The sequence below is a fragment of the Neolamprologus brichardi genome, chromosome 3 (genome assembly GCF_056152115.1).
Source record: "Neolamprologus brichardi isolate AB-2024 chromosome 3, ASM5615211v1, whole genome shotgun sequence".
Classification (NCBI taxonomy): Eukaryota; Metazoa; Chordata; class Actinopteri; order Cichliformes; family Cichlidae; genus Neolamprologus; species Neolamprologus brichardi.
In genome coordinates, this window is record NC_142106.1 from 44,868,902 (window position 1) to 44,891,870 (window position 22,969).

General features: G+C 40.8%; 1 protein-coding gene and 1 pseudogene across 1 annotated transcript; one reads left to right on the forward strand and one right to left on the reverse strand.

The window, feature by feature from the left end:
* Window positions 1-10,120: 10,120 nt before the first annotated feature.
* On the reverse strand, window positions 10,121-16,619 carry LOC148104368 (uncharacterized). Its single transcript, XM_087838353.1, has 4 exons — window positions 16,424-16,619; window positions 11,053-11,128; window positions 10,827-10,983; window positions 10,121-10,303 (listed from the first exon to the last, which is right to left on the reverse strand). Exons 1-4 carry the CDS (start codon window positions 16,617-16,619, stop codon window positions 10,121-10,123), a joined length of 612 nt encoding a protein of 203 aa, XP_087694479.1.
* Window positions 16,620-17,213: 594 nt separating this feature from the next.
* On the forward strand, window positions 17,214-19,587 carry LOC102789739 (uncharacterized; annotated as a pseudogene).
* Window positions 19,588-22,969: the final 3,382 nt, after the last annotated feature.

Consider the following 22,969-nt stretch of genomic DNA (forward strand, 5'->3'; position numbering starts at 1 on the left):
GTAGTTGTTTTACTGTCCTTCAAATTGAACAAAAAGTATAGAAAGTTCTGTTTGAATTATTGTAATGTTGTGTGACCGAGCAGTGAAAAATTAATTGACATCATAAGAAAACACAAGAATTTCATTAACATTTAAAGAATGTATTTAAAATGTATCTGCAGTATTTGAATATATCTGTAAGCATCAACTTCCTTCACACAGTAAACTGTTGGGAGAGATTAATCAAAATTGTAGATGTTTTATTCTCCAAAAATTAATATTGTATTAGTTTATCCCAAGAAAGGCTTTAAAATTCAAATTTGCAGAGTAACCTTTTACTTTTAAATGTATATTATAAATATAAATGTATACATGTTTATTTTGCTGCACGATTTAGCTTAATCAGTTAAATCACCACCACTGTCCACAAGGTTTAAGTGCTGACAAAAACAGCACTTAAACTGTCATTAAAATGGACAACAGAAAATTTAGACGATATTGTGTAAACATGGGGTCAGAAGGTACTCCTTTTTCTTGGGCCATTACCCAGCCCTCCTCCTTTCCCCACTGGACCCTAACTCTAAAATCAGTCTGCGGTCACCTTCCTTGTATGTACTGATGCTAATCAGTAAATCACTGCCAGCGAATCATAATTCAAAAGAATAATTCACCAGCGCAAAGTGAAGCTATGTATTAATTTAGTTTTATGCACAGCCCACTGATCTCACTTCTAGTGGAGAAATCATAGTGTTGCATCTCTCTCATCGTCTGTTGTACGTTTTGTGCGTTTCAAGTGTGATGTCCTCATGATTTCTGATGACACGGTCCAGTTCCTGCATCCTGTTGGAGAACTGTTTGTAAAACACACAAATACACAAGTGGACACAGCTGATGAACATCTGTAAATCTGTATTAACTTTCTGTTATCTCATATCTGTCTCTCTGTATATCTGTAAGCACGGTGTGAAGGTGTGTGATTTTGTATCTCCTCCACCCGACAGCTCCACTCCAAAGTACTCTGCTGTTTTTTCTGGAAACTGACTACAATGATTCACGCAGAATCTGCTTGCTCTTACTCTGTGTCCCAACAAGATGAAGACAGGCCATACGTCAAGAAGCCACCAAACGTCTTCATGCTTTATCCTAAGGAGCAAAGGCCAAAGGTCAAAGCTGAACTAAACGTCACTGAGAGAGCAGCTCTAAATGCAAAAGTGGGAGAGAGAGTAAGTTTGTAACTCTCCATATATTTATGCATCTCCTAATGTTTCATGCCTGTGTTTGTGCATGCATGCTGTAGCTATGTGAAGTAGCAGTGTACCTGTGTATTTCTATGTGCCGAGTGTTTTTTTTGTGTTCTTCTGTCCACAGTGGAAGTCACTTTCAAAGGATGAGCATAGGAAATATTTTGATCAGGCAGAAACAGAAAGATCTCGTCATGCCAAAGAAAATCCAGCGTGGTCTACCAAAGACAACTGCATACGTCCAAAGGGCCAATATGCAGTTCATACATGGGTCCATCACTGCTGTAAATGATGAAACAGTCACAGCAAAGCGTTTGAAACACTTTTTGAAAATTCGAATGTGTTTGTATTTAGGGCAAAAAGAGGAAAAGACATCTCACACATCTAGCACAAGTGAAAAAACCATTTCAGTTATTTTTATTGCAAAATGTGATAAAAACAAGACAATAATTTGGTGCTTTTGTTTGTTTTGCAGCATCTGCAGTTGAATCCAAAGATGAAGCACAGCAAACCAAGAGGCTTTGTATGAGCCCAGCTGAGATAGAGCCATCCACTTCCTCTTATTCAGTTGTGAAGGACCCAGATCAGCAGCCACAGCTAGATGTTAGCAAAGTGCCTCACCAGCAGTCAGTGTGTGCGCAGAATCCAAACACACAGAAATCACTCAATACACCTGTGTGTTAAGGAAATCAGGTCCCCACTTCCTGTCACTGGCTGCCTCTGCTGCACCCGTTCAGCTCCGCACTGAGGTCACCTTTAACGGAGGCGATCATTGAATTCAAATTTGAATTTGTCAGTGCTGGACCAACTTGATCCTTTCACCTTCTCACAATCTCAGCAGCCCTCCTGTCCATGTGCAGACCCCGGCACTGATCTTCAATTAAAAAAGACCAGCCCTGCTTCTCCTGTTGATTCTACTTCATCTACATAATTTTCATCTGCAGTTACATTCTTTGAACACAGAAGAGAGCCCATCTGTTTTGCCGAAATTCAAGACGACATGTGGTCACTGTTTGACTCGCTCCCTGTCACGCCAAAGCCTGATCTACTCTCCTCTCAACATTCAGACATCTACACCACACCTAAACTAAATCTGATCAGCCCTGCTTCTCCAAAGGATTCCCCTTCATCCAACTTGCTGTCCTCTCCTATTTCACCCACTGAATGCAGCCAACGCCCCACTTCAACAGTGAAATTTGAAAAAAACACGCTGTCACTGCTTGATAACCTTGAACCCCTTTGCTTCACAGCCCTCTTCTCCTCAGGCAGGCACTGTTACTGTATTATATCTGAACTGGATCCAGCAGAAAAGTATTAAACTGTTAATGTGTTGCTTTTATTTTTGAGAATGGCTTTGATGAAGCTAATTTACAACCTCCCGGAGACACCCTACTTCCAGCCCCCACCCATCCACATCTGGGATTTAAAAATGCGGGACAGGGTCAGGATCATCACCTGGGATCTGCAGGATGGAGTGGCTAAACCACTTATCACAAAAAAAAACAAGGTGGCACTCATCACCGATGGGAAGATGGTCATAAAAATAGCATTGTTTGAGGAGTTCTCCTCAAAAGTCCTGAAAGGGGGTCTCATATATGATGAGGGGACATGAGCTCAGAGGCACAAATCCCCCTTACCTGATAAATATAATTGCCAAGACTCAGTTTTTCAGGGCAGCTGTCCTTCCAGTCCCTGAAGAGCTTATGGCAAAAGCGGAGGACCTTCTGCATTCCTTTGCCCCTGTAATGCCACTGAGAATGAGCTCAACTGTGGGGGGGCTTATGTCAGTGGACGGGGAGGTCATGGAGGTAAGTTTTTGAGATTAGTTAAGAAAGAAACAACCATCACAGATCTATACAATCACTATCCCTGACATTGTATTTTAATTGAATTTTCAGTGTTCGGCAGTGAGGAATGTTGTCTCACAGAAACAACTGAAAGTGGTGAAAGTCATTTGGCATATTTGAGATTGGTGGTAGATGAGCAGATTGTATTAGCTTGTAGGCTTGGTTTTGGTGTTAGTGGCTTTTCGTATTAATTAATAAAAACATATTTTGTTCTGTCATGTTTGTGATTTCAGGATTGTTATACCATGACAGTGTCCCTGTGGAGAGAGGCAGCAATGCAGCACTTTTACGTGGGAGATCACATAAAGGTCTCCCATGTCAAACTTAACCAGTCTGCTTATGGTCCGCAGCTGCACACAACCTCATTTACAAACATTGAGTTATGAAGAAGCCATATGTTTGTACCAACATGTAAAAGCAATGTAACAAAATGTTTAGAATTATAGGTTTTGAAATGTAAATAGATCCTCTGTCAGTGTTGGTCAAAATATGATATATATGTATATGTCTATCTAATTATCTCTCTCTCTCTCTCTCTCTATCCATCTATCTATTGATAGATAATGAGAATGTAACCAACCCAAAAGGTTGATTCTGTTTATCTGGACGTAGCATTTTCAGTGGGATAAACATTTCCTCACTCATCCAAGTGACTTCTTCAGTCTCAGCTGACCTTAGATATTAGTGGTTGTTTCATTGGTCATGAGAATTTGCATATTGATCAAGGAACTGACTTCACAGCCCATTGTTCATTCAGTGCAGTGTTGCCAACTTAGCGACTTTGTCGCTATATTTAGCGAGTTTTCAGACCCCCTTAGCGACTTTTTTTCTAAAAAGCGACTAGCGACAAATCTGGCGACTTTTTCTGGTGTTATTGGAGACTTATTTATGACGACTTTTTGACGTGAAAGCATGTATCGCTCTTACTCTCAACAAGCAGCGGGTGCTGGCGTGGGCACCTCGCCCGTGCCAAAGCGCTCACGGGTGGAGGATAGTCCTCCCCCAGCTGCTATCAGGGCAGGAGATGTTCACACCTGTGCATCCGAACTGCAAATGAATCGCGCATGAGCGAAGCCGCTGCTCCCGCACTGACTGTAACGCAGTCAATTCTTCTTTTACTGTTATGCTGTTTTGTGGATCAGGTTTAAAACACACACACACAAAGTAACTCCACCAGAGTGCCAATTTCGGGTCACTTTTGCCGGTCCAAGCCCGGATAAAGGAACAGGGTTGGAATTGTGACATTACAAAAAACAATTATTGCTAAAATAAATTTAATTCGTAGTTCTAAATAAACTCTAAATGCATTTAGGACGTTTTTTACTCACTTTATGTCTCTTCCACGATGTTATTTCTCTCTCCAACAACGTAGGTTACAATTATATTAGCATGACCAATTATGCAAATTAGGCGATGACGTCATTTAGCGACTTCTAGCGACTTTTAGGACAGCCAATAGCGATTTTTCTTACTGAGAAGTTGGCAACACTGATTCAGTGGTGCTAGTTTCAGTCATTGTGCAAATGTACTGTTTATAAGATTGGGGGAACCTGCAGTCAGTTATGTTCGTTCATTTAAACTATATTTAAATGTTATACTTTCAAGTGTATTCCTATACCAAGTTTTTATATTTTAAAAAAAAATCTAATAAATAGCTGGAAATGCATAAAACAGTCTCATGTTTATTAATGAAACGGAAAGCATGGTTAATAAAACACTCTTTAACGTACAGTTATATTGCAACCTCCCAAGTTTCAGAAGTAGTTAGTCATTATTAGAAGTGTTTGTGAACTCAAAATCAAGAATGTGGGATTCTGTTTGTCTGATTTGGAGAGCCCAGCGTGTGCTCCCGACGCAAAAGCTCAACACTGCCCCTAGCATCCTGGAACACTTCTGTTGTGTTTTGTACGTGCTTCGGAGTTTGTACGTGCTTTGTCTCTAGGGACCACCGTAAATATACTTTTATTTATTCACTCCACATAAAATGTAATAAATAAATCATATAATACAAAAACCCAACTATTTACATTTCAACTTTTAACTATTTAAATTTTCAGCTTTTTCCTTTTAAACAAATTTAAAGTGAAACAACACAAAACGCAACACAATTAAATATAAATTAAAATATGAAAACAAAAAGAAGATGCACATTCTCTGTCATATGGGCCTGCATGAATAAACTTTCTGAATCCTTTATCATCCGCAACTGAAAATAGCTGTGGATGATTACTATACCTTTCTAATGTGACGTTGTTGTCCCTGGCTCTCTTTCTCTCTCTCTCCCTCCCGCTCTGTTCCTGTGCTACTGCGAGTGTAACTACCGCCCCTCCCCCCTCTTTCCAGCGCAAAGCACAAGGCTCGGATGCGGAGTGAGGCGGGAGAAAAGTGCGAGAGAGTCGTTTCGTTTGCGACCGACACATCACTAGTTTCTGCTGGAGATTACAGAAGACAGTGAGGGCTCAACTTGTGGTGAAGTTATTCAGTTTTTGTTTCCTTGGATCTTTTAGTCTAGTCTTAATGTATAATATCTTTGCCTGTTATTTCATTTCCTGTTGTGTCCTTTGTGTGTTGTACTCTATCCATAGCTTTAGTTATCATTGTCATTGATTATTTTCACCTGTACCTTCTTTTTCCCCAGCTGTGTCTCATCCCCTTGATTAGCCCTCAGTATGTTTGAAACCCTGTCTACCATGCTGTTAGCTGGTTTCTTGTAACGTGTTCGTGTAGTTCTGGGATCTTTTTTTTTTTTTTTTTGCCATAGTGTTTGCAGCCCTCTGCAGTCTATGTTGTCTTTGGGTCTCCACATAAAGCCCAATGATGTAAATTTTTTGTTTTTCTAAATTTTGTGGCCTGCCTCAATCCTGCATTTGGGGGCTCTTCCTGTTACAACATGTGGAGGTGTTATTCCATTGCAGGAATAGCAGCGTTGCAACCTTTAGTGTTCTGCCTGAAACAAACACCCAGACAGTTGACTGTAGTAGGGTTTAACATCCAGGAGCCTGAGGTTAACAGTCAAGTGGTAACTAGGGGTGGGTTTTGATTATCGATTTATCGATTAAAATCGAGTCTAGCTTGGATAACGTGATATCCATTAAAACCCTGAACCGATATTTTTAATATAAATTTATTTTGCCCGAAACGCCAGAATGTCAGGTTAAACCTCACAAAATTTAACCAACAACCAAACGGCTAAAACAGTAAATGAGAGCAGGTATATGGATTCTGCACTAAGATGTGAACACAAAGTACGGACCCGCCAATGGATCAGAATCAGTGAGATGTCGTCTTTCTCACCCGACGGCACGGACACGGTCGGGGCTGAAAGCCGACAGCTCTCTGATTCTGATGTTTCGGTGGGTCTGTGCTTTCTGTTTACGCCCTTTTTGCGCTGATTCTGAAGCTGTAGGTAGGTTTTATCTCTCTCCAAACAATATTGACTAAACCAGCAGCCAAAGAAGATCCAAACTACGCTTCACATAAACATCATCATGAATTCGCTCTTAGTTTTGCTGTTTTGCTTCCACCACGATAAAATTGCTCTCTCTATCGCTTTCTCTCTCTCAGTACACTTCAAGAACAGTTTCCCATCTAAAAATCTGTTTTCTTCATTATTCGCTTGCGCACAAATTCACTTTCTTTTCCGAAAAGAAAGCCTCATTTCTGCTGTTCAATAGGCTACTGAACAAATTTAAACTTTTTAAAATTGTGCATAATTGCAAAACGCTTAGCTGTGTCTCTAATAAAAGCTCTGCAACTTTGCTCTGCTTCACTTCAGCAGCATCAGGTAATGTTCATATGTTGATTAATGGTTTTCTTTCGTTTTTGATCTACTGTAGAATATTTTTATAAAATCCCACACCAGGAAAATCACCTTCATGTTTTTCTTTGTTTTATTCTCAGCTACTTTGACACAAAGGCATCTGCTCTGATGCTTACACCTTTGATAAAGTCTCGCAAGTGTCAGCTTTCTTTTTATAGATATAAAAAATATGGAAATGTACTGATGCATGATCTGAATTATAATATTTTGGACTTGTCTGAGGCCAAATCTCCCCGAAATTGAATCGAATCATGGATCGAATCGATTCGGGACCTTGTGAATCAGAATTGAATCGATTCTAGAAATCAGTGACGATACCCAGCCCTAGTGGTAGCTAATGTTCCACTTGTGGTAACTAATGTTCCCCTGTTAATGTTCTTAATTACTAATGTTCTAAAACGTCAGTGTAAAATAACTTCAACTAATCACACAGCATGGGTAAATATTGAGTAAATGGCTGTAGAAAACTGAAAAATTGAAGGAAAAAAAAACATTTTAAGTGTTGCATGTGTCACGGGGTGGAAAGGGACAAGTTTCTAGGGTTTTTTACTATGCATGTTTTGCCGTGTTTTACCTTTTTTAATATTTTAATATTGTACATTGGTTTATTTTTATGAGTTTTACTGCATGTTTTTATGGTATTTATTTGGTGACTTGTCCTGGAAAGACTCCGCCCCTACCTGATTACAAACCTGATCACACCTTGGAGGTCCCACAGGCCAATAAGAGGGCCTGGCTTTCCACAGAGAGCAGGCTTGGAAAGGAGGCTTGAGAGACGGGCAGGCGTGAGTGGTGTCAGGCGGCGGCGCCTGCAAGCCTGGGGTGCTGGTGGAGCTTGGCGTCAGGAGAGAGGAGGATACAGTGCCGGTGTTCTGACAAACCATCCTGCTTTGGCAAAACGTCCTACCAGTAGGATATTTTTACGCTGCCATATGACAAACTGCCCTACTTTGGCAAAATGTCCTACTGTACATAATTTATGCACATTTCTGCTGCCAAACAATAATTCCAGCACTAATTTAAGTAGGTATGACGGTTTGCCACTTAACTTTGCCCATCAGAGTATGTTTGTAGTTGATATTCATAAAGCCAGTACGGTTTGACACTTCTTTTTACCCATTAAAGTGTGCTTGTAGGTCACATTCACAAAGGTAGCATGTTTTGGCACGTAATTCTTCCCGTCAGAATTATGCTTCTTGCTCTTATTAACAAAGGTAGCATGTTTTGGCACGTAATTCCTCCTGTCAGACTATGCTTCTAGTTTAGAATAACAAAGGTAGCATGTTTTGGCACGTAATTCTTCCCGTCAGAATTATGCTTCTTGCTCTTATTAACAAAGGTAGCATGTTTTGGCACGTAATTCTTCCCGTCAGACTATGCTTCTAGTTTAGAATAACAAAGGTAGCATGTTTTGGCACTTGTTTGTAGAAGCAGTCAGCATGCCAAGGTGCTTAAGTTATACAGCTGTCACCATTGAAGTGATTGGAACACCTGACTATATAAACTTTGACAATGAACTCACTCCATTATAGTTACAGTATATATTTACTGAATATATTTACAGATACATATATTTGACATTTATAGATCGATAAGTGTGTTAACCAACATTATGAATGAGTGCTTGTCTATAAATACACAAACAATACACACATGCTTTTATGCTTTCAATTGTGTAATTTAAGTGATCTAGGTAGCTCTGTTTTGGAAGTTCAGTTCATGCTAGAAATGTGTTTTGGAGTTTGTACGTGTTTTGTCTCTAGGGGCCACCGCATATATTTATATATAAACATGTATAAATAAAACTACTTTTTTTTTTACATTAGTAATTCCTTTTGTGCATAATTTTATATTATTGTTAATAATAAATTAATTAAAGCAACAAAACAACCTGAAGAGCCGGTTCGGAGCCGAAAGAGCCAGATCTTTTTAGTGAGTCGAACCGAAAGAGCCGGTTCTCTAAAAAGAGCCGGAAATCCCATCACTAGAATCTTACTTCCGGGCCTAAAGTAGTCTGCGTTTAATATGGCTTTTGTGTTGTTAACATGTTTAATGTTTTGTATTTTCTTCTATTTAATCTCAAAAAGCTCCTAAAACAGTCAGCGATCACTGTTGACCTCCCTCGACTTTTATTACCGCTAATCATTTATGCTCAGTTTTTACAACCTTACGATGTAACTACAGCCCAGCCCATGCAGCAGTATATGAATGACTAACCTCGTATTGTGGATGGATTATCTCAGTTGTTCTCCTTGATGAAGTTTGGTCCTTTTACAGCATCCTGCCATGCGATTACATTTGTTACTGACCACCGAGAACACTCACGTTAACTTTTATCGAGTGGAAAAAAGTTATAGCGTGTTTATATTATGCTGACATAGCTGTGTAGCTAGCGGTCACGTAGCACATCATTATATACCAGCTAGCCAAACTTCAGTAACCCTACAAACGTCACTGCTGTTTAGTTTTCTGTCTTCTTTTCATAGCAGAGCTGTACGTTTGAATTTGTTTCCAAAACCCCGCAGTCAGGACATGCTATATTGTATTTAGATGGAAGCTAGCAAGCTAACTTCCTGCTAATTTCTAACTCTGTTAAATGTCATAAATTACGTTTTCATGGATGCCTGGATGTTAAACTCAATTGTTACACCTGGTAGAGCAGAACGCTGATCATTTTATTACAGATGAAAGAACTTAGACAGTTTTTCAACTCTCAGTGATGCCACAGTGATCGTTTGACTTATCGACTTATTGCAGCGGAGTTTGAGCCCAGGCACGACTAGTGACGTCAGATTTAAAGACCGGATATGGAGTGCAGGTACAACCATGCAGTGTTTAATGCCTGGAAGTACTGAGATTACTTTGAGTTTAATTCCGTAAAAAAATGACCAAAACATTAGTGTCCGCTGTAAGCTCTGCGTGGAATGAAAACTTCTTTCTACAGCGAAAAATTAAACTTCAGATCTGAGCAAGCACCTAGCATGCTGCCACGGTAATGTGAAATTCACAGAGAAACCCCTGGATCCCCTCCCACTGACATGACCGCTGAAGCACCGGGCAAACCTCCGACAGCCACACATCGGCTAAACACGTTAAAATAGATTTTAAGAACGAAAGGACTTTTTAAAAAATAATCCCGTCCACACGTAAATGCAACGTTTGGGGTTGTCTTGCTTGGGAGGCAAATGATGTGGATGGAGCGGAATCCGCAGGAAAAGCAGGGCTGGTGTTACTTAGTTTAGGACCAGCGGAGAGGTCTGTAGGAACATCCTCATGTGAGGAGGAGAGGACCTGATTTGGCAGCTGCAGACACACTGCCTGCTGGTGAGGCAGGCTAGTAACACCTGGCTGTGGCTGCTGAGCTGGTGTGATATAAGGCTTCTTGACCTGTTGATCTTCCTGGTCAGATGCAGACACTGCAACACAAACAAAACACAATGAGTCTTCTTTTTTTAAACAAATGTTTGTCTTTCACATGAAGGAAACGCCGTGATTCCCAGAAATAGTCTCTCACAGGTGGTACAGCTACGATTTCTTATTCTCTCCCTCTTTTTGCCCTAAAAACAAACACATTAGAATTTTCACCAGCTGATACAAACTCTCTGATGTGAATGTTTCATCATTCAGTGCAGTCATAGGCACATGTATGAATGTTGGCACTTTGGACATTCGTAGTTGTCTTTAGTGGACCACTGTGGATGCTCTTTTTTTGTGACGCCATCTTTCTGTCTCGACCTGATCAAAATTTTTTGCCTGCTCATCTTTTGAGAGCAACTTCCACTGTGGACAGAAGACCACAGGAACACATTGTCAGCATATATAAATGCACAGCTACACTGTTACTACACATTACTACATGACAGCTGGTACAAATGCATAAACACCAGTACAAAACATGAACAGATCCATAAATGTATGTAGAGTTAGTTACACCCTTACTCTCGCTCCCACAACTGCATTCACAGCTGCACTCCCACTGATGTTCATTTCAGCCTCCACCTTCGGCCTCTGCTCTTCCAGATAGACCATGAAGGCATTTGGTGGCTTCTTAAAATAAGGACGGCGGTCGTCCTGATGGGATTGACACGGTCGTTTTCTACAGGGATAAAACACAGAGTAAGAGCACATGTCAACACTGTGAGAAAAAGCAATACAGCAAACTTACCTTGGAGTGCACCTGGTGGGTGGACGAGCAAGAACAGTGCCTGGTGGTGTTTTGGGGACCACTGATACAGTAGCTTCTGTAGAGGGAGGGAGAAGGTTAAAACCACACAATACTGACACTTAGTCCAGCACTTCAGAGGCTAATAATGATGAGCGCCACAGAAACATGTACGTGTGGACAAATTCAAACTTTGGTAATTTCTTCACCAGATTCAGAGAAGTAAAGTGATCACTGGGAGGAGAACATGTGCATAAAACTACATTTATAGATAGCTTCACTTTGCTCTCCTCAGTTATTTTTGGAATTATGATTACAGGTAGTGATTAAGCCACCGATTCGTTCGCCTCCTGCATGAGTAGGTGCCAACAACCTAACCCTAACAAAAAACAAACAAACAAAAAAAAACCCCGAAAACATTAAACCTATGTACATTTTACACAACAATATATGAGCAAGAATCGGTGTCCGGTGCTTTGTGTTCAGCAGGAGGACATTCGTGCCGCGTCGGGGGACATAAGACACGAGCGTGTGCGTCTTCGTGAAGGCGAAGATGGAGGAGAACACCTCTCTCCCTCTTGTCTCCAGCAAATGTGGCGGAAGTTCGGGCTTATTTTTCCAAATTGTGCCAACCAGGGTCAGTTTCCTCCTCAGTAGCTCTTCTGACAGAGGAAAGGAGGTGAAAAAATTGTCACATGTTATAATGTGACCCTGGAGCCCATCTGTCATCTCCAGGACCACCCTCATCCCCTGGTTGACCTCTGCATCTGGAGGCGGTGCGTCCACATATCTCAGACTTTGCGGATTGGATTGATCTCGGCATTTGTGGGAGACCACACTATTCTTCCGTTCTTAGACATCCACTCTGCTGTCATCCCCAGAATCCTCGGAGAATGACGCGGAGCCATCCTCGCAATCAGCGTCCAGGACCATTTCCAAAACTTCCTCAGTGCTATAGTACCTTGCCATCGTGAAAATGACTACTCCCACGTTACGGCTCATTCTTATAACCGCGGCTTTAGTGCAGCTGCATACACAACCTGAGCTTGGAAACAAAACAAAATGTAATTTGGTTTTGATTCTTGGTTTTATATTTGATTTGTTTGTATTGCAGTGTGGCCTTCAAAGGAGAAAAAACTTTTGAAGTTAGACGCACACTTTTTTTTTCTAAGGTTAGACACACACACCTTTATTTTTTTTAAGACACATTTGCCATTATTCAACATTGATAGTGACCCACACTTGAGCAGAAAGACACTGTTGTAAATGTGGGATTTTCCTGCAAGCGTTAAATGTGAAAAAAATGGCATCACCTGGTGAACAAATGAAAAAATTATAACTTTAAGCCCCGGACTCCAAATTGACACCCCCACTTACAGAAATGCATTAACTTATGTTAAAATAAATGTGGAATGAAAAATAGCGTTTATAATGGTTTTTAATGGGGCAGAAAATGACCACGAGGACCTCTATATCAGCGGTCTCCAACCTTTTTTGCACCACGGACCGGTTTATGCCTGACAATATTTTCATGGACAGGCCTTTAAGGTGTCGCGGATAAATACAACAAAATAAAACTAGTACTGGTACTGAAAAAAAGAAGATTTATTCATAACACACGTGAAAAGACCCAGGAAAACCGAGTAAACGATAAAAACGATAACAAAATAACGCTGAAAACCAATAAAAACCCTGAAATTTAAGCGACTTTAAGGAACTCAGACTGACATTTTAATATAAAATTTAAAAAATATATCTTTTGGCAAATTTGGCTATATTCCATTCAACACAGTGAAAATGGTTTGAAATTAAAAAATTCAATGGCTGAAAAATGGCCTTTCAATCTAGCCTATAAGCCTAGCCTAACTATACTAAGCAGGTGTTACACTAGTGTTAAAAATTCTTCCAGTAAAAGTTGAAGTACTGATTCAACTTCTTCACTCAAGTAAAAGTGAAAAAGTACAGGCTGAAATGTACTCAAAGTAAGAAGGTAAAAGTAGCTCACAGTTCTACCACCTTTTTTAGTCAACCCTAACTGAAGCTTATGTTATATTAATGTAAACATTTTAAAAAATTAGTAGATAAAAGACTGACACTATTTCAGTCTAAATTTGAATTCTAATTAAGGTACTCAGCTTAAATCAGGCAAGTACAATAAGAGCAGAGAAACAGAAGGAAAATAAAAATAACATGGCTCTATTTTCTGTTGCCTACATTGTAGAGGGTGATTTTGCCTCTAAATAGGAAAATGAATAGGGAAGAGCTGAAAGTGGGATTGAGCAGGTGGGAGAACCCTAAAATCAGTTGAACCCTAATGGTTCAGCGTGGGGAAAAGAATCACAACTCACCCTAATTTCTATTGAAAGCTCCAGCGGATTTTGGTAATGTGCATGCTGTGATCAGCTGACATTCTCAACTCTCAACTCTTGAGCCGCGATTGCCCCACATGTGTCAAACTCAAGGCCCGCGGGCCACATCCGGTACATTTATATCCGGCCCGCGAGATCATTTTATATAGATTTTTTAATACTGTTACGCATAACACACAAACTACAGATCCCATAATGCAGCGCTGCAGCCTCCTTGCCGAACGCTAGGCTAGTTAGGAACATTCCCACGTCAATCAAGTCAAACTTCTGTTATTGCGAAGCTAGCCCCTCACAATGGCTAAGAGAAAAGTTGATTCTGAAAACAGAGCCTTTCAGTGGGAGGCTGAATATGTTTACAGACACTGCTGGTAAACAGTTTACCAGCAGTTTACATTGCTGGTGGATGAGGTTGGTGGAGAGCAGATCCACTTGATGTGTTCAAGGACAGGCAGCATGTCATTTTGAACTCATAGTTGTGAGCTGAAACAATGTTTATTTGTTATTTTGAGTTATATTATACTACTTTATGTGCAACAATGTTTTTGTGGGCAGCCTTTTGTTTTTGTAAAATTCTACATCTGTCACATGTTTGTAGCTCACTATTGATGGTTTTATGTTATTCTGACCCTCTCAATTGAGACCAAACAATTTTGATAAGTTATTATCATAACTTGTTTAAATATTTTTCTTTATTTGCTTAAATAGTTTGATTGTTGAGCAGTGGAGTAATGTGGGTTTCTTAACTTGACAAATTAGATTAGATGTATGTTATCTATGCAACTTAAGACAATTTTGAATATTTTTTTCTAGTCCCACCATTAATTACATACTATGGGACTTACAGTCTATAAAAAGTAAAGGTAAGAGTACTTGGAACCACTATTCACAATTACAAGTGGTATCCCTACTAAAGTCAACATTTACTCACCTTAACTTCCACCCCAGGGACAAACAGTGATTGGCAGATATTTGGGTACTGAGTCAGCAGATCAGTACGACCATGAAATTTTAGACCATCACGTAGCTGGGAGGGAAGAGGCACCAACTGAAGGATGACATGAAGAACAACAGTATTGAAATGCAGAAAGAAAAAAATTTTCATACTGTTAAATTAAAAAGAAAAAAAAAGTTTTTTGGGAAAAACAGAGTAAAACAATTTTACCGAACAATTTCTTCTTTCTTTTAAATATTAACAGTGATTTCTGTCTTTTTATCTTCTGCGGCCGACTCAACCTTAAAGGACAGAAACACACACAATAACATGACCAATTCCAGAGTCTTATAATTTGCAAATAACATAAGAGATGGTACAATCTGTGCTACAAACATGTAATTCCAAACATTTTAGAGCAGTGAAACCTATAGAACTTAATACCTGAGAGATAATAGAAGTATAATGAACATCACAGACATCCTCTCTCATAATGTTTTCAATCTACAGCTCTCCATTGCACAAGTACTGGTAACACCAATCTTTGAGGCAGCAGAAATTTCACCAGTACTACTGTGAGAGAAGAGAGAAATAAGATCAGTCAAGTAATTTCCAAAATGTGTGTTTGTGTGTACAAACCCCACTGCATGTAAGGCCTACTGGAAGTTTCCTTGATCAAGATCCAGCAAGGAATATTTGGGAGCCTTCGCAGTCTGGTCACCCTCAATGACCTTTGCTCCAAGCCTGCAACCATTTCTTTTAACACAAATAGTTAGTCAGGTTAAGTAGCTATTTTCAATTCTAGCAATTTAGAGCATATTTTAAATATGTGTACCATTTCTCCCTCTCTCCTGACTCATTTCTGTCTGCTAGAATGACACAATATTCAGAAGAAACATCTCATTGTTTTATGCTAATTAATTAATATAGTACAAAAGTAACACACATGTCAAATGATTAACAAGTTCTTTGTTAATCTGTGCATGTGTTGCTTGTGTTTAGTTTCACAAAACCTGGGAGGCTCTTGGGGAGTTTGAACACTGGGCCGAACAGTGGTAAATGTAGAAGTGAGTAAATTTAGCAGGCGTCTTGCTGACCTTACAAGTTCTGAACTGTCTGTCAAACACAACAATTGAGCAGTATGTTAAGAGTACTCTATAATTAAAAGATCCTTAAAAATAACTTAAGGCCAAAAAAACAGCCATTTCCCAAAAAGTGCTGTAAAAATGTTATATATTAATATTTTAATATTAATTTAACATTCATGTCTGATGTCAGTGTGCTCAGTTTCACTTGCCTCCTGTCTCGTTAGCCCTAATCTCTCCCAGCTGTGTCTCCCTCCTGTTTCCCATTCCCTGATTACTCCCGTGTATATAAGCCTTGTGTTTCCTTTGCTCTCTGTTGCGTTGTGAACGTCTGTTTACCTTCATACCAGCCTGTGTGTTCTGTTTGCCTGCCTGCGAGTTTATTTGCTTTCCAGTTTAGTTAGTTCTTTGTTCAGTCTGTAATTCACCTGTGCCTCCGTGAGTTCTGCTCTCGGGTCCACCTTTCCTGCCTGCCTTCACACATTCATGACAGTTTTTTAACAGAAAAAAAAAGGTTTAAATATTTTCCATAAAATAAATTTCAAGAAATATTTGATTGTTATTATAATTAGGCCTTTAGGTGGGTGAAAGATTGGCACCAACATTGATTTTGATGCATCATCATTATTATTATTATTATTGCAGGGGCACAGTAAATTATATAAATAAATAAGTAAATAATCGTAGCCTAAATGGTATATGATGTTTTTCACTTTTCCCCACTAAATGTTTATTACTTTGTTGCGTTCTAAAATAAAAAACATTGTGTAAATAAAAATACAAGATCAGTTTGAACCAGAAGAACATTTATTTTTGAAAGATAAACAAGAACAGGTGGAGCAGAGGCTTCAAATGAACTGGCTGTGGTCTGCAGGTAAACCTCCCACATTTGCAGCAGGTGTTCCCAATTCATCTTTTTTTGTCAGTGCAAAACTCTCACTGCTTCCTGCCCTTGGATTTTATGAATCGAGAGGGGCCTGCAGCAGCACCCTGCACAGCTGTAGTGATGCCTGAAACGGCTGATGAGCGGGGAAGGCGCCCTCTCTTCATTATGTGCTGGTTGACTATCATTTCTCCCACCTCTTTGATGTACAGTTCCTCCTGTCCAGTTTCTGCTGCTGCCAGGATGGATTGATTGATGTCCACAGCCGGGCCAGTGGCCACCAATTTGTTCGCCTCCTGCATGAGTAGGTGCCAACAACCTAACAAAATTTAAAAATCCGAAAACCTATGTATATTTTACACAAGGATATGAGCAAGAATGAATAAACGGGTGCGTAACTAATGCCTAATGACACCTACCTTATCAAGGTTGTCGACACCTCCTTTGCATCAGTTGTAGTCCTGTATTATGATGGGCTTTCTTTTCCCTTCATCGCTGACGTCCTGACTGCAGTGTTTAGTAGGACCTCATTCTTGCCCAGGGGATGTAGGAGATGAGTGCGTGCGTCATTGTAAATGCAAAGGTGGAGGAGAAGACCGCTCTCCCTCATGCTTGGAGCAAAAGAGGTGGAAGTTCGGGTTTGTTTTGTCGAATTATGCCAACTAGAGCCAGTTTCTCTTGCGCAGCTCATCTGCCAGTGCAAACAAGGTGAAAAAATTATTGCAGGTGATGACGTGTCCATGGAGCCCTCTGTCATTTCCAGGACCACCCTCATCCCCTGGTTAACTTCAGCGTAACGCCAGCTGCTTTGCCCGTGTACACCTGCAGCCTCCAGTGTAGGATGTTTTCAAATCACAGACCCAAATCTTTATGCCATATTTGTCTGCTTTTTCAGCATGGACTGCCTGAAGCTGCACCTGCCTCTGAATGGGACGAGCTGCTCATTTACACAGAGGTCTTTTTCTGGGCTTAACAGCATCACCAGGCGGTGCGTCCACATATCCCATACCTGGCGGAAGACTTGTGTTCACAGTGTCGGGGTCAGGAGAGCTTGTCATCAAAAGGCAGCGCCCTGGTGATGTGATTAAATCTCTTGTGGGACATCATAGCCCGGTCGCGTCGTCACTCATGGTTGTGTTTTTCCCAGGTTAGTTTTGTATTGTTTATTTCCCCTTTCTGTAAACAAAGCCATTTTTTGAGTTACGTCTTGTTTCTGTGAGTCTGCATCTGGGTCCTCTCCTGCCAGCACACAGCCGCTCCTTGACACCCACCCCCTGCATGAGACTGTAGGAGCACCTGAAGACAAACAGTTTCCTCCACTGAGCCAGAGAGTGGAAACGATGGAGTCTCTTATTGAGCTGCTTTTGGAGACACTGGCTGATCTGAGAGGCAGCGAGCTCGAGAACTTCATCGAGATCCTGAGAAGAAAATGTGGCTCACTGGTCCCAAGGAGTCTGTTGTTCATGTCACACCTGCACGACGTGCAGGACATGGTGTTTTTGGTGGTGAGGACTTTTGGCCAACAGTCAGTGGAGAAGATCGTGGAGGTTTTAAAGGAGATGGAGAGGACTGATCTGGCTCAGAGGCTGACAGACAGCAGCTCAGAAGCTCAAAACAAACATCTGGATGAACATCTGTCTGCACTGATCCATAAAGTTGCAACAATGGCAGCTGTTACAGATCTGCTTCTAGAAACACTGGAGGATTTGAGTGATCAGGATCTCAACAAATTCAAGTTGTTCCTGCAGTTCACTCGGTTTCAGAAGAGTCTTCCACAAATCAAACTGAGTGATGACAGAAGAGAAACAGTGAATAATATGATTGATAAATGTGGTCATCAGTCTGTGGAGGTGATCAGGGAGGTTTTAACAGACATGCAGAGAACTGATCTGGTGCAGAGGCTGTCAGAGAGCAGCTCAGGACTCAAAGCTGCAGGATCATCAGCTGAAGGATTTGATGTGGAGGAAACAGAGAAAGAGAAACACTCTGAGGATGAACGTTGGCCTGCACTGATCCGCAAAGTAGAAACGATGGAGTCTGTTATTGAGCTGCTGCTGGAAACTCTGGATGGTCTCAATGATCGAGAGCTACATGAGTTCAAGTTGAACCTCCCACAAATTCATTGTTACGAATATTACTCAGTCTTCTCATGGATGCCATACGAGTGGACAGACCTGCAGGAAGTGGTGTTTCTGATGGTGAAGACTTACGGCCAACAGTCAGTGGAGAAGATCATGGAGGTCTTAAAGGAGATGAAGAGGACTGATCTGGCTCAGAGGCTGTCAGACTGCAGCTCACTGCCTCGAAAGAAACACTCTGTGGATGAACGACGCTCTGCACTGATCCACAAAGTGGCAACAATGGCAGCTGTTAAACATCTGCTTTTAGAAACTTTGAATGATTTGAGTGATGAGGAGCTCGAGAAATTTAAGAGGCTCCTGCAGATGATCATTCCTGGGAGGGATCGTTCATATTTCTCATGGAGGTTGAGTTGATCATCAACCAGAGCAGATGTAGTGAATCTGATGGTGGATGAACTTGGTCATCAGTCTGTGGAGGTGACCAGAGAAGTTTTCATGCGCATGAACAGAACTGATCTGGTGCAGAAGTTACCAGAGAGCAGCTCAGCATCCAGAGAGAAACACTCTGTGGATGAACATGGAGCTGCACTGTTGAAGAGAGAAAAAGAACGGGAAGCTGTTAGACCTGTTAGACAGATTCTCTTGGAAACACTGAATGAATTCAGTCAAAAGGATCTCGGGAAATTTATTCTGTTGCTGCCGTTCTCGTGCTTTAACATGGGCCTGCCACAAATGGAGAGGTACTGGTATCCAAACTGGACAGAGAGACTTGTGAATCTGATGGTGGATGAACTTGGTCATCAGGCTGTGGAGGTGACCATGGAGGTTTTAACAGACATGAACAGACCTGATCTGATGCTGAGGCTGTCAGAGAGCAGCTCAGCCTCGAGTGAGTCAGCTGGAGCAGCTGGTGGAAGTAAAACCGCAGGGGGAGAGGACTTTGTGGACAAACAGAGTCCAGCTGATCCAGAGAGTGAGCAACATCGCACCCATTTTGGATGAGCTCCAAGACAAGAAAGTTATTGAGCAAGAACAATATGACAAAATTAGAGCTCTGCCTATCTCTCAGGACAGGATGAGGGAGCTCTACAGTGGTCCCCTGAAAGCCAGTGCAGCCTGCAAAGAGATCTTCTATGACAGCCTTTTGGCACATGAGATATTTCTCGTTGAAGACCTTTCAAAGAAGTAAATGTGTTGGAAAAACCACATTTTTAGACCAAATGTACACGATCTACCTGAACATAACATGTTTACATTTACAATTGTATCATTTAAAAATGAACTGACGATAGGGGTGGCTGTAGCTCAGGAGGTAGAGCAGGTCACCTGCTGATCGGAAGGTTGGTGGTTCGATCCCTGGCTCCTCCAGTCTGCGTGTCAAGTATCCTTGGGCAAGATACGAACCCCAACTTGCTCTCCGATGCGTCCATCGGAGTATGAATGTGTGTGAATGTAGTTAGAAAGCACTAAGTGTAGATAAAGTGCTTGTGAGAATGGGTGTGATTGGGTGAATGAGGCATGTTGTATAGAACGCTTTGAGTACTCCGGGAGAGTAGAAAAGCGCTATATAAGAATCAGTCCATTTACCATTTACCAAAATGCTCCGTCCTGATTTTTCATACCAGAGGCTGAGGGTGGATTCGTTTTTTGACCGTTAACAGCGGTCAAAATGAGCGGCACCACATTTCCTCGTTGTCCAAATCTCGCCAGGCTTGGATTGTGCATCTCCCATCAGATTGGTCATGGCAACAATATGCTGCACGATTTCATCCGTCAGGAACAACGCGAAGCTGGAGATTGTGTCAGTTATTCAGGCGGCGGCATAGTGAGTAGGTCCCGGGATAAACCCTGTGGCTGCTAGGACATAGTGGAGCGTCTTCGTATTTGTGGGAGACCAAATTATTCTCCTGTTTTTTGAGGTCCATCCTGCTGCTTCATTCATCTCCCCTTTGCTCTCATTTTCAGAAGAGAAATCAGATGATTTGGACGTGGACTCCAGCAGCTCTGTGGCGGGTGATGAGGAGCCATCCTTGCTCTCACAGTGCATGAGCATGTCAACAACTTCCTCTGTGCTGTAGTATTTTGGCATCATGGAAATGGCTACTCCCGCGCTATGACTCATTCTTATAACCTCGGCTGCAGTGCACCTGCATAAACAAGCAGAGCTTCAAGACAAAATAAAATCGAATTTGGTTTTGGTTATTGCTTTTATATTTTGTTTGTATTGCAGCGTGGACATTAGAAAAAAAGAGTGTTTGTGTCTAAATCCAAGTCTTTTCTCTTTGAAGTTAGATACAGACACGCTTTTTGGGGGGGCAAAAAGACCCTTTTGTTTTCTTTTCTTTTTTTAATTAAACACAGATGCCGTTATCCAGCATTGATACTGACACATAAACCATTGCAGAAATTTAAGGCCAATAGTCCAAAATGAAATCCTAACAAAAAGGAGTGGATTAGTTTATGTTATAATAAATGTGGAATGAAAAATTGTGTTTTTACTCATACTGAACTCGAATTAAAAGTCAAAGTAAAAAAGTGAGTTTTAAGATGTGATTTAAAAGACTGAATAGACTCTGAAGTACGAATCTCCTCTGGCAGATTATTCCAGAGTCTGGATGCTGCTACAGCGAAGACATGATCTCTTCTATGCTTCAATCAAGACGATCTCAGTGCTCTTTTGGTGTCATACACGTTGAGGAGTTCATTTAAATAACTGGGCACCATATTATTTAAAAGTTTAAAATATCAGTACCTGAGATTCAGCTGACCCGTGAGCTATCAGATAAAGAGCTCGCTGCTTTGCCAGTTCCAGGAGTTTCTTTAACAGATGCTAATGGATCATACCTGGAGACAGTCCAAGTTCTGTCAAGAATCATAGGAGACCGACCCAGGCTTTTTATTTAGCATGCTAAAACAAACAGATGCACTGTCACAGGTTTCAGAAGGACTCGCGCAGACCAGGAAGAGACTGTGACTTATAATGTTTGCCTACTGCAATATATATGCAATGCGCAAGGAGGGTCCATGAGTGGGATAAGGGGAAAGGTCCACACATACGATGCTCTCCAGAAAACTCTCCACTCTTTTCCGCAGCCACTTCACGCTCCAGCTCCAACACACTTCGCCACTCAGTCACTCTCACATGATTAGCACCGGGAAATGGGAAAACCTAATAATCTATTTACAAGAAATGATTAATCAGAAACAGGCTAGAGAAAACACACAGATTCCGCTATTGGTTGCTGGACTAACTAACACAGGTTATTCAACGATCCAGCGACTAGAAGCACAGAACAGCCATCTTAAATAGCGATCAGGTAGATCAGCAGCAGGTTTGGCAACCAGGGCAGGTGTGTGGGCCAGAGGCGAGAGCCCAAAATGAGCCCTGCCCAGGCAGGCAAAGACAGAGATGAATAGAGAGCGCACAACAAAAAACAGAAAAATTTTAAAGCCCTTTTCTTTGAAGCTTTCCCCGTCATCACGTTTGTCACATAGTTGAGCTTTTTTGGTTAATATCACATTATAATCTTTGGTTTATTGTAAATGAAACTACCTTTAACAAAAAATAAACATGACGGCTGGAGATAAATAAAAAATGAAAGATACATTTTGAATAAAAATGTGAATCTGCTGTTTGTAAATGTGTAAAAAAAAAAAAAATAATAATAATAATAATAATAATTGCTTCCTCAAAAGCTTTGTACATTTGGAAATGAGCTGGCAGCTTCAGAGTTTTAAAGCACGTGGAGGCTGTAGGAAAGGTCCCCCCAGAGATCTCCACTTTCAGTTCAGGAAGAAGCATTTAGTTCATTGTTCATAATACTGCAAAGCAACTACACAGTTAAACTATGAATTTCATGCCTTCTATAACTTTAAGTGTTTATTAGCAAGCATTTGCCATATGAGCAATAGCTTTGTTTAAAAAAAAAAAAAAGTTGCCTATACCGGTTTCAATGAACATCCATAGAAAACCAGTGATGCAGCAATTCTGGACTCAACATCAAATTCTTCATCTTCATCAGTATCCTCAACTGGCCGTGTAATTTTGTCTAATACCATCTGAGAGAAGATGAAAGAGGACAACTTCAACCCAGTGAAAAGAATATATAGGTTACCATTTTTGTTAATAGGAAAATAACAAGTTCAGTATATAAATACTGCATGGTAAGTTCTACACATATTTATAAATAAGGTTATATAAATGACGAGAAAGAACTGATTTACCTGCAGAGTAAACAGGATTTCTGCCATTCTTGGAAAAAGAAACGGGACAATATCTGGCCTACATGTCAGGGCTGGGGAGCAGTCGTGTGGTGTATTGAAAGAAAAAAAAAAAAAGGATCCAAAATGCAGGTACTGGCTGGGGTGCGAGTGAGTGTTTATTTACAGAGGTGATAAGGTGACAAAAACAGGAAGAGCAGAGCGGGGAGTAAACAAACCTAAACTGGGAAAACTAAAGAACTAAACCAAACACTCACGGGAGGAGGAGCAAAATGCACAAAGAAAGAAAGCAGAGAGATGCAGAATGAATACCGGGTAACACAGAGTAATGCAGACTGACATGGCGTTAA

What these genes read in the sequence shown, in the direction of transcription:
- LOC148104368 (XM_087838353.1), bottom strand. Translation starts at nt 16,619, where the DNA reads ATGCAGGAGGCGAACAAATTGGTGGCCACTGGCCCGGCTGTGGACATC. An exon ending in CATCACTACAGCTGTGCAGG is followed by an intron (nt 11,129 to 16,423) that starts GTGCTGCTGCAG and finishes CTCCCTCTACAG; the next exon opens with AAGCTACTGTATCAGTGGTC. An exon ending in ATGCAGTTGTGGGAGCGAGA is followed by an intron (nt 10,304 to 10,826) that starts GTAAGGGTGTAA and finishes TTTGTGTTGCAG; the next exon opens with TGTCTGCATCTGACCAGGAA.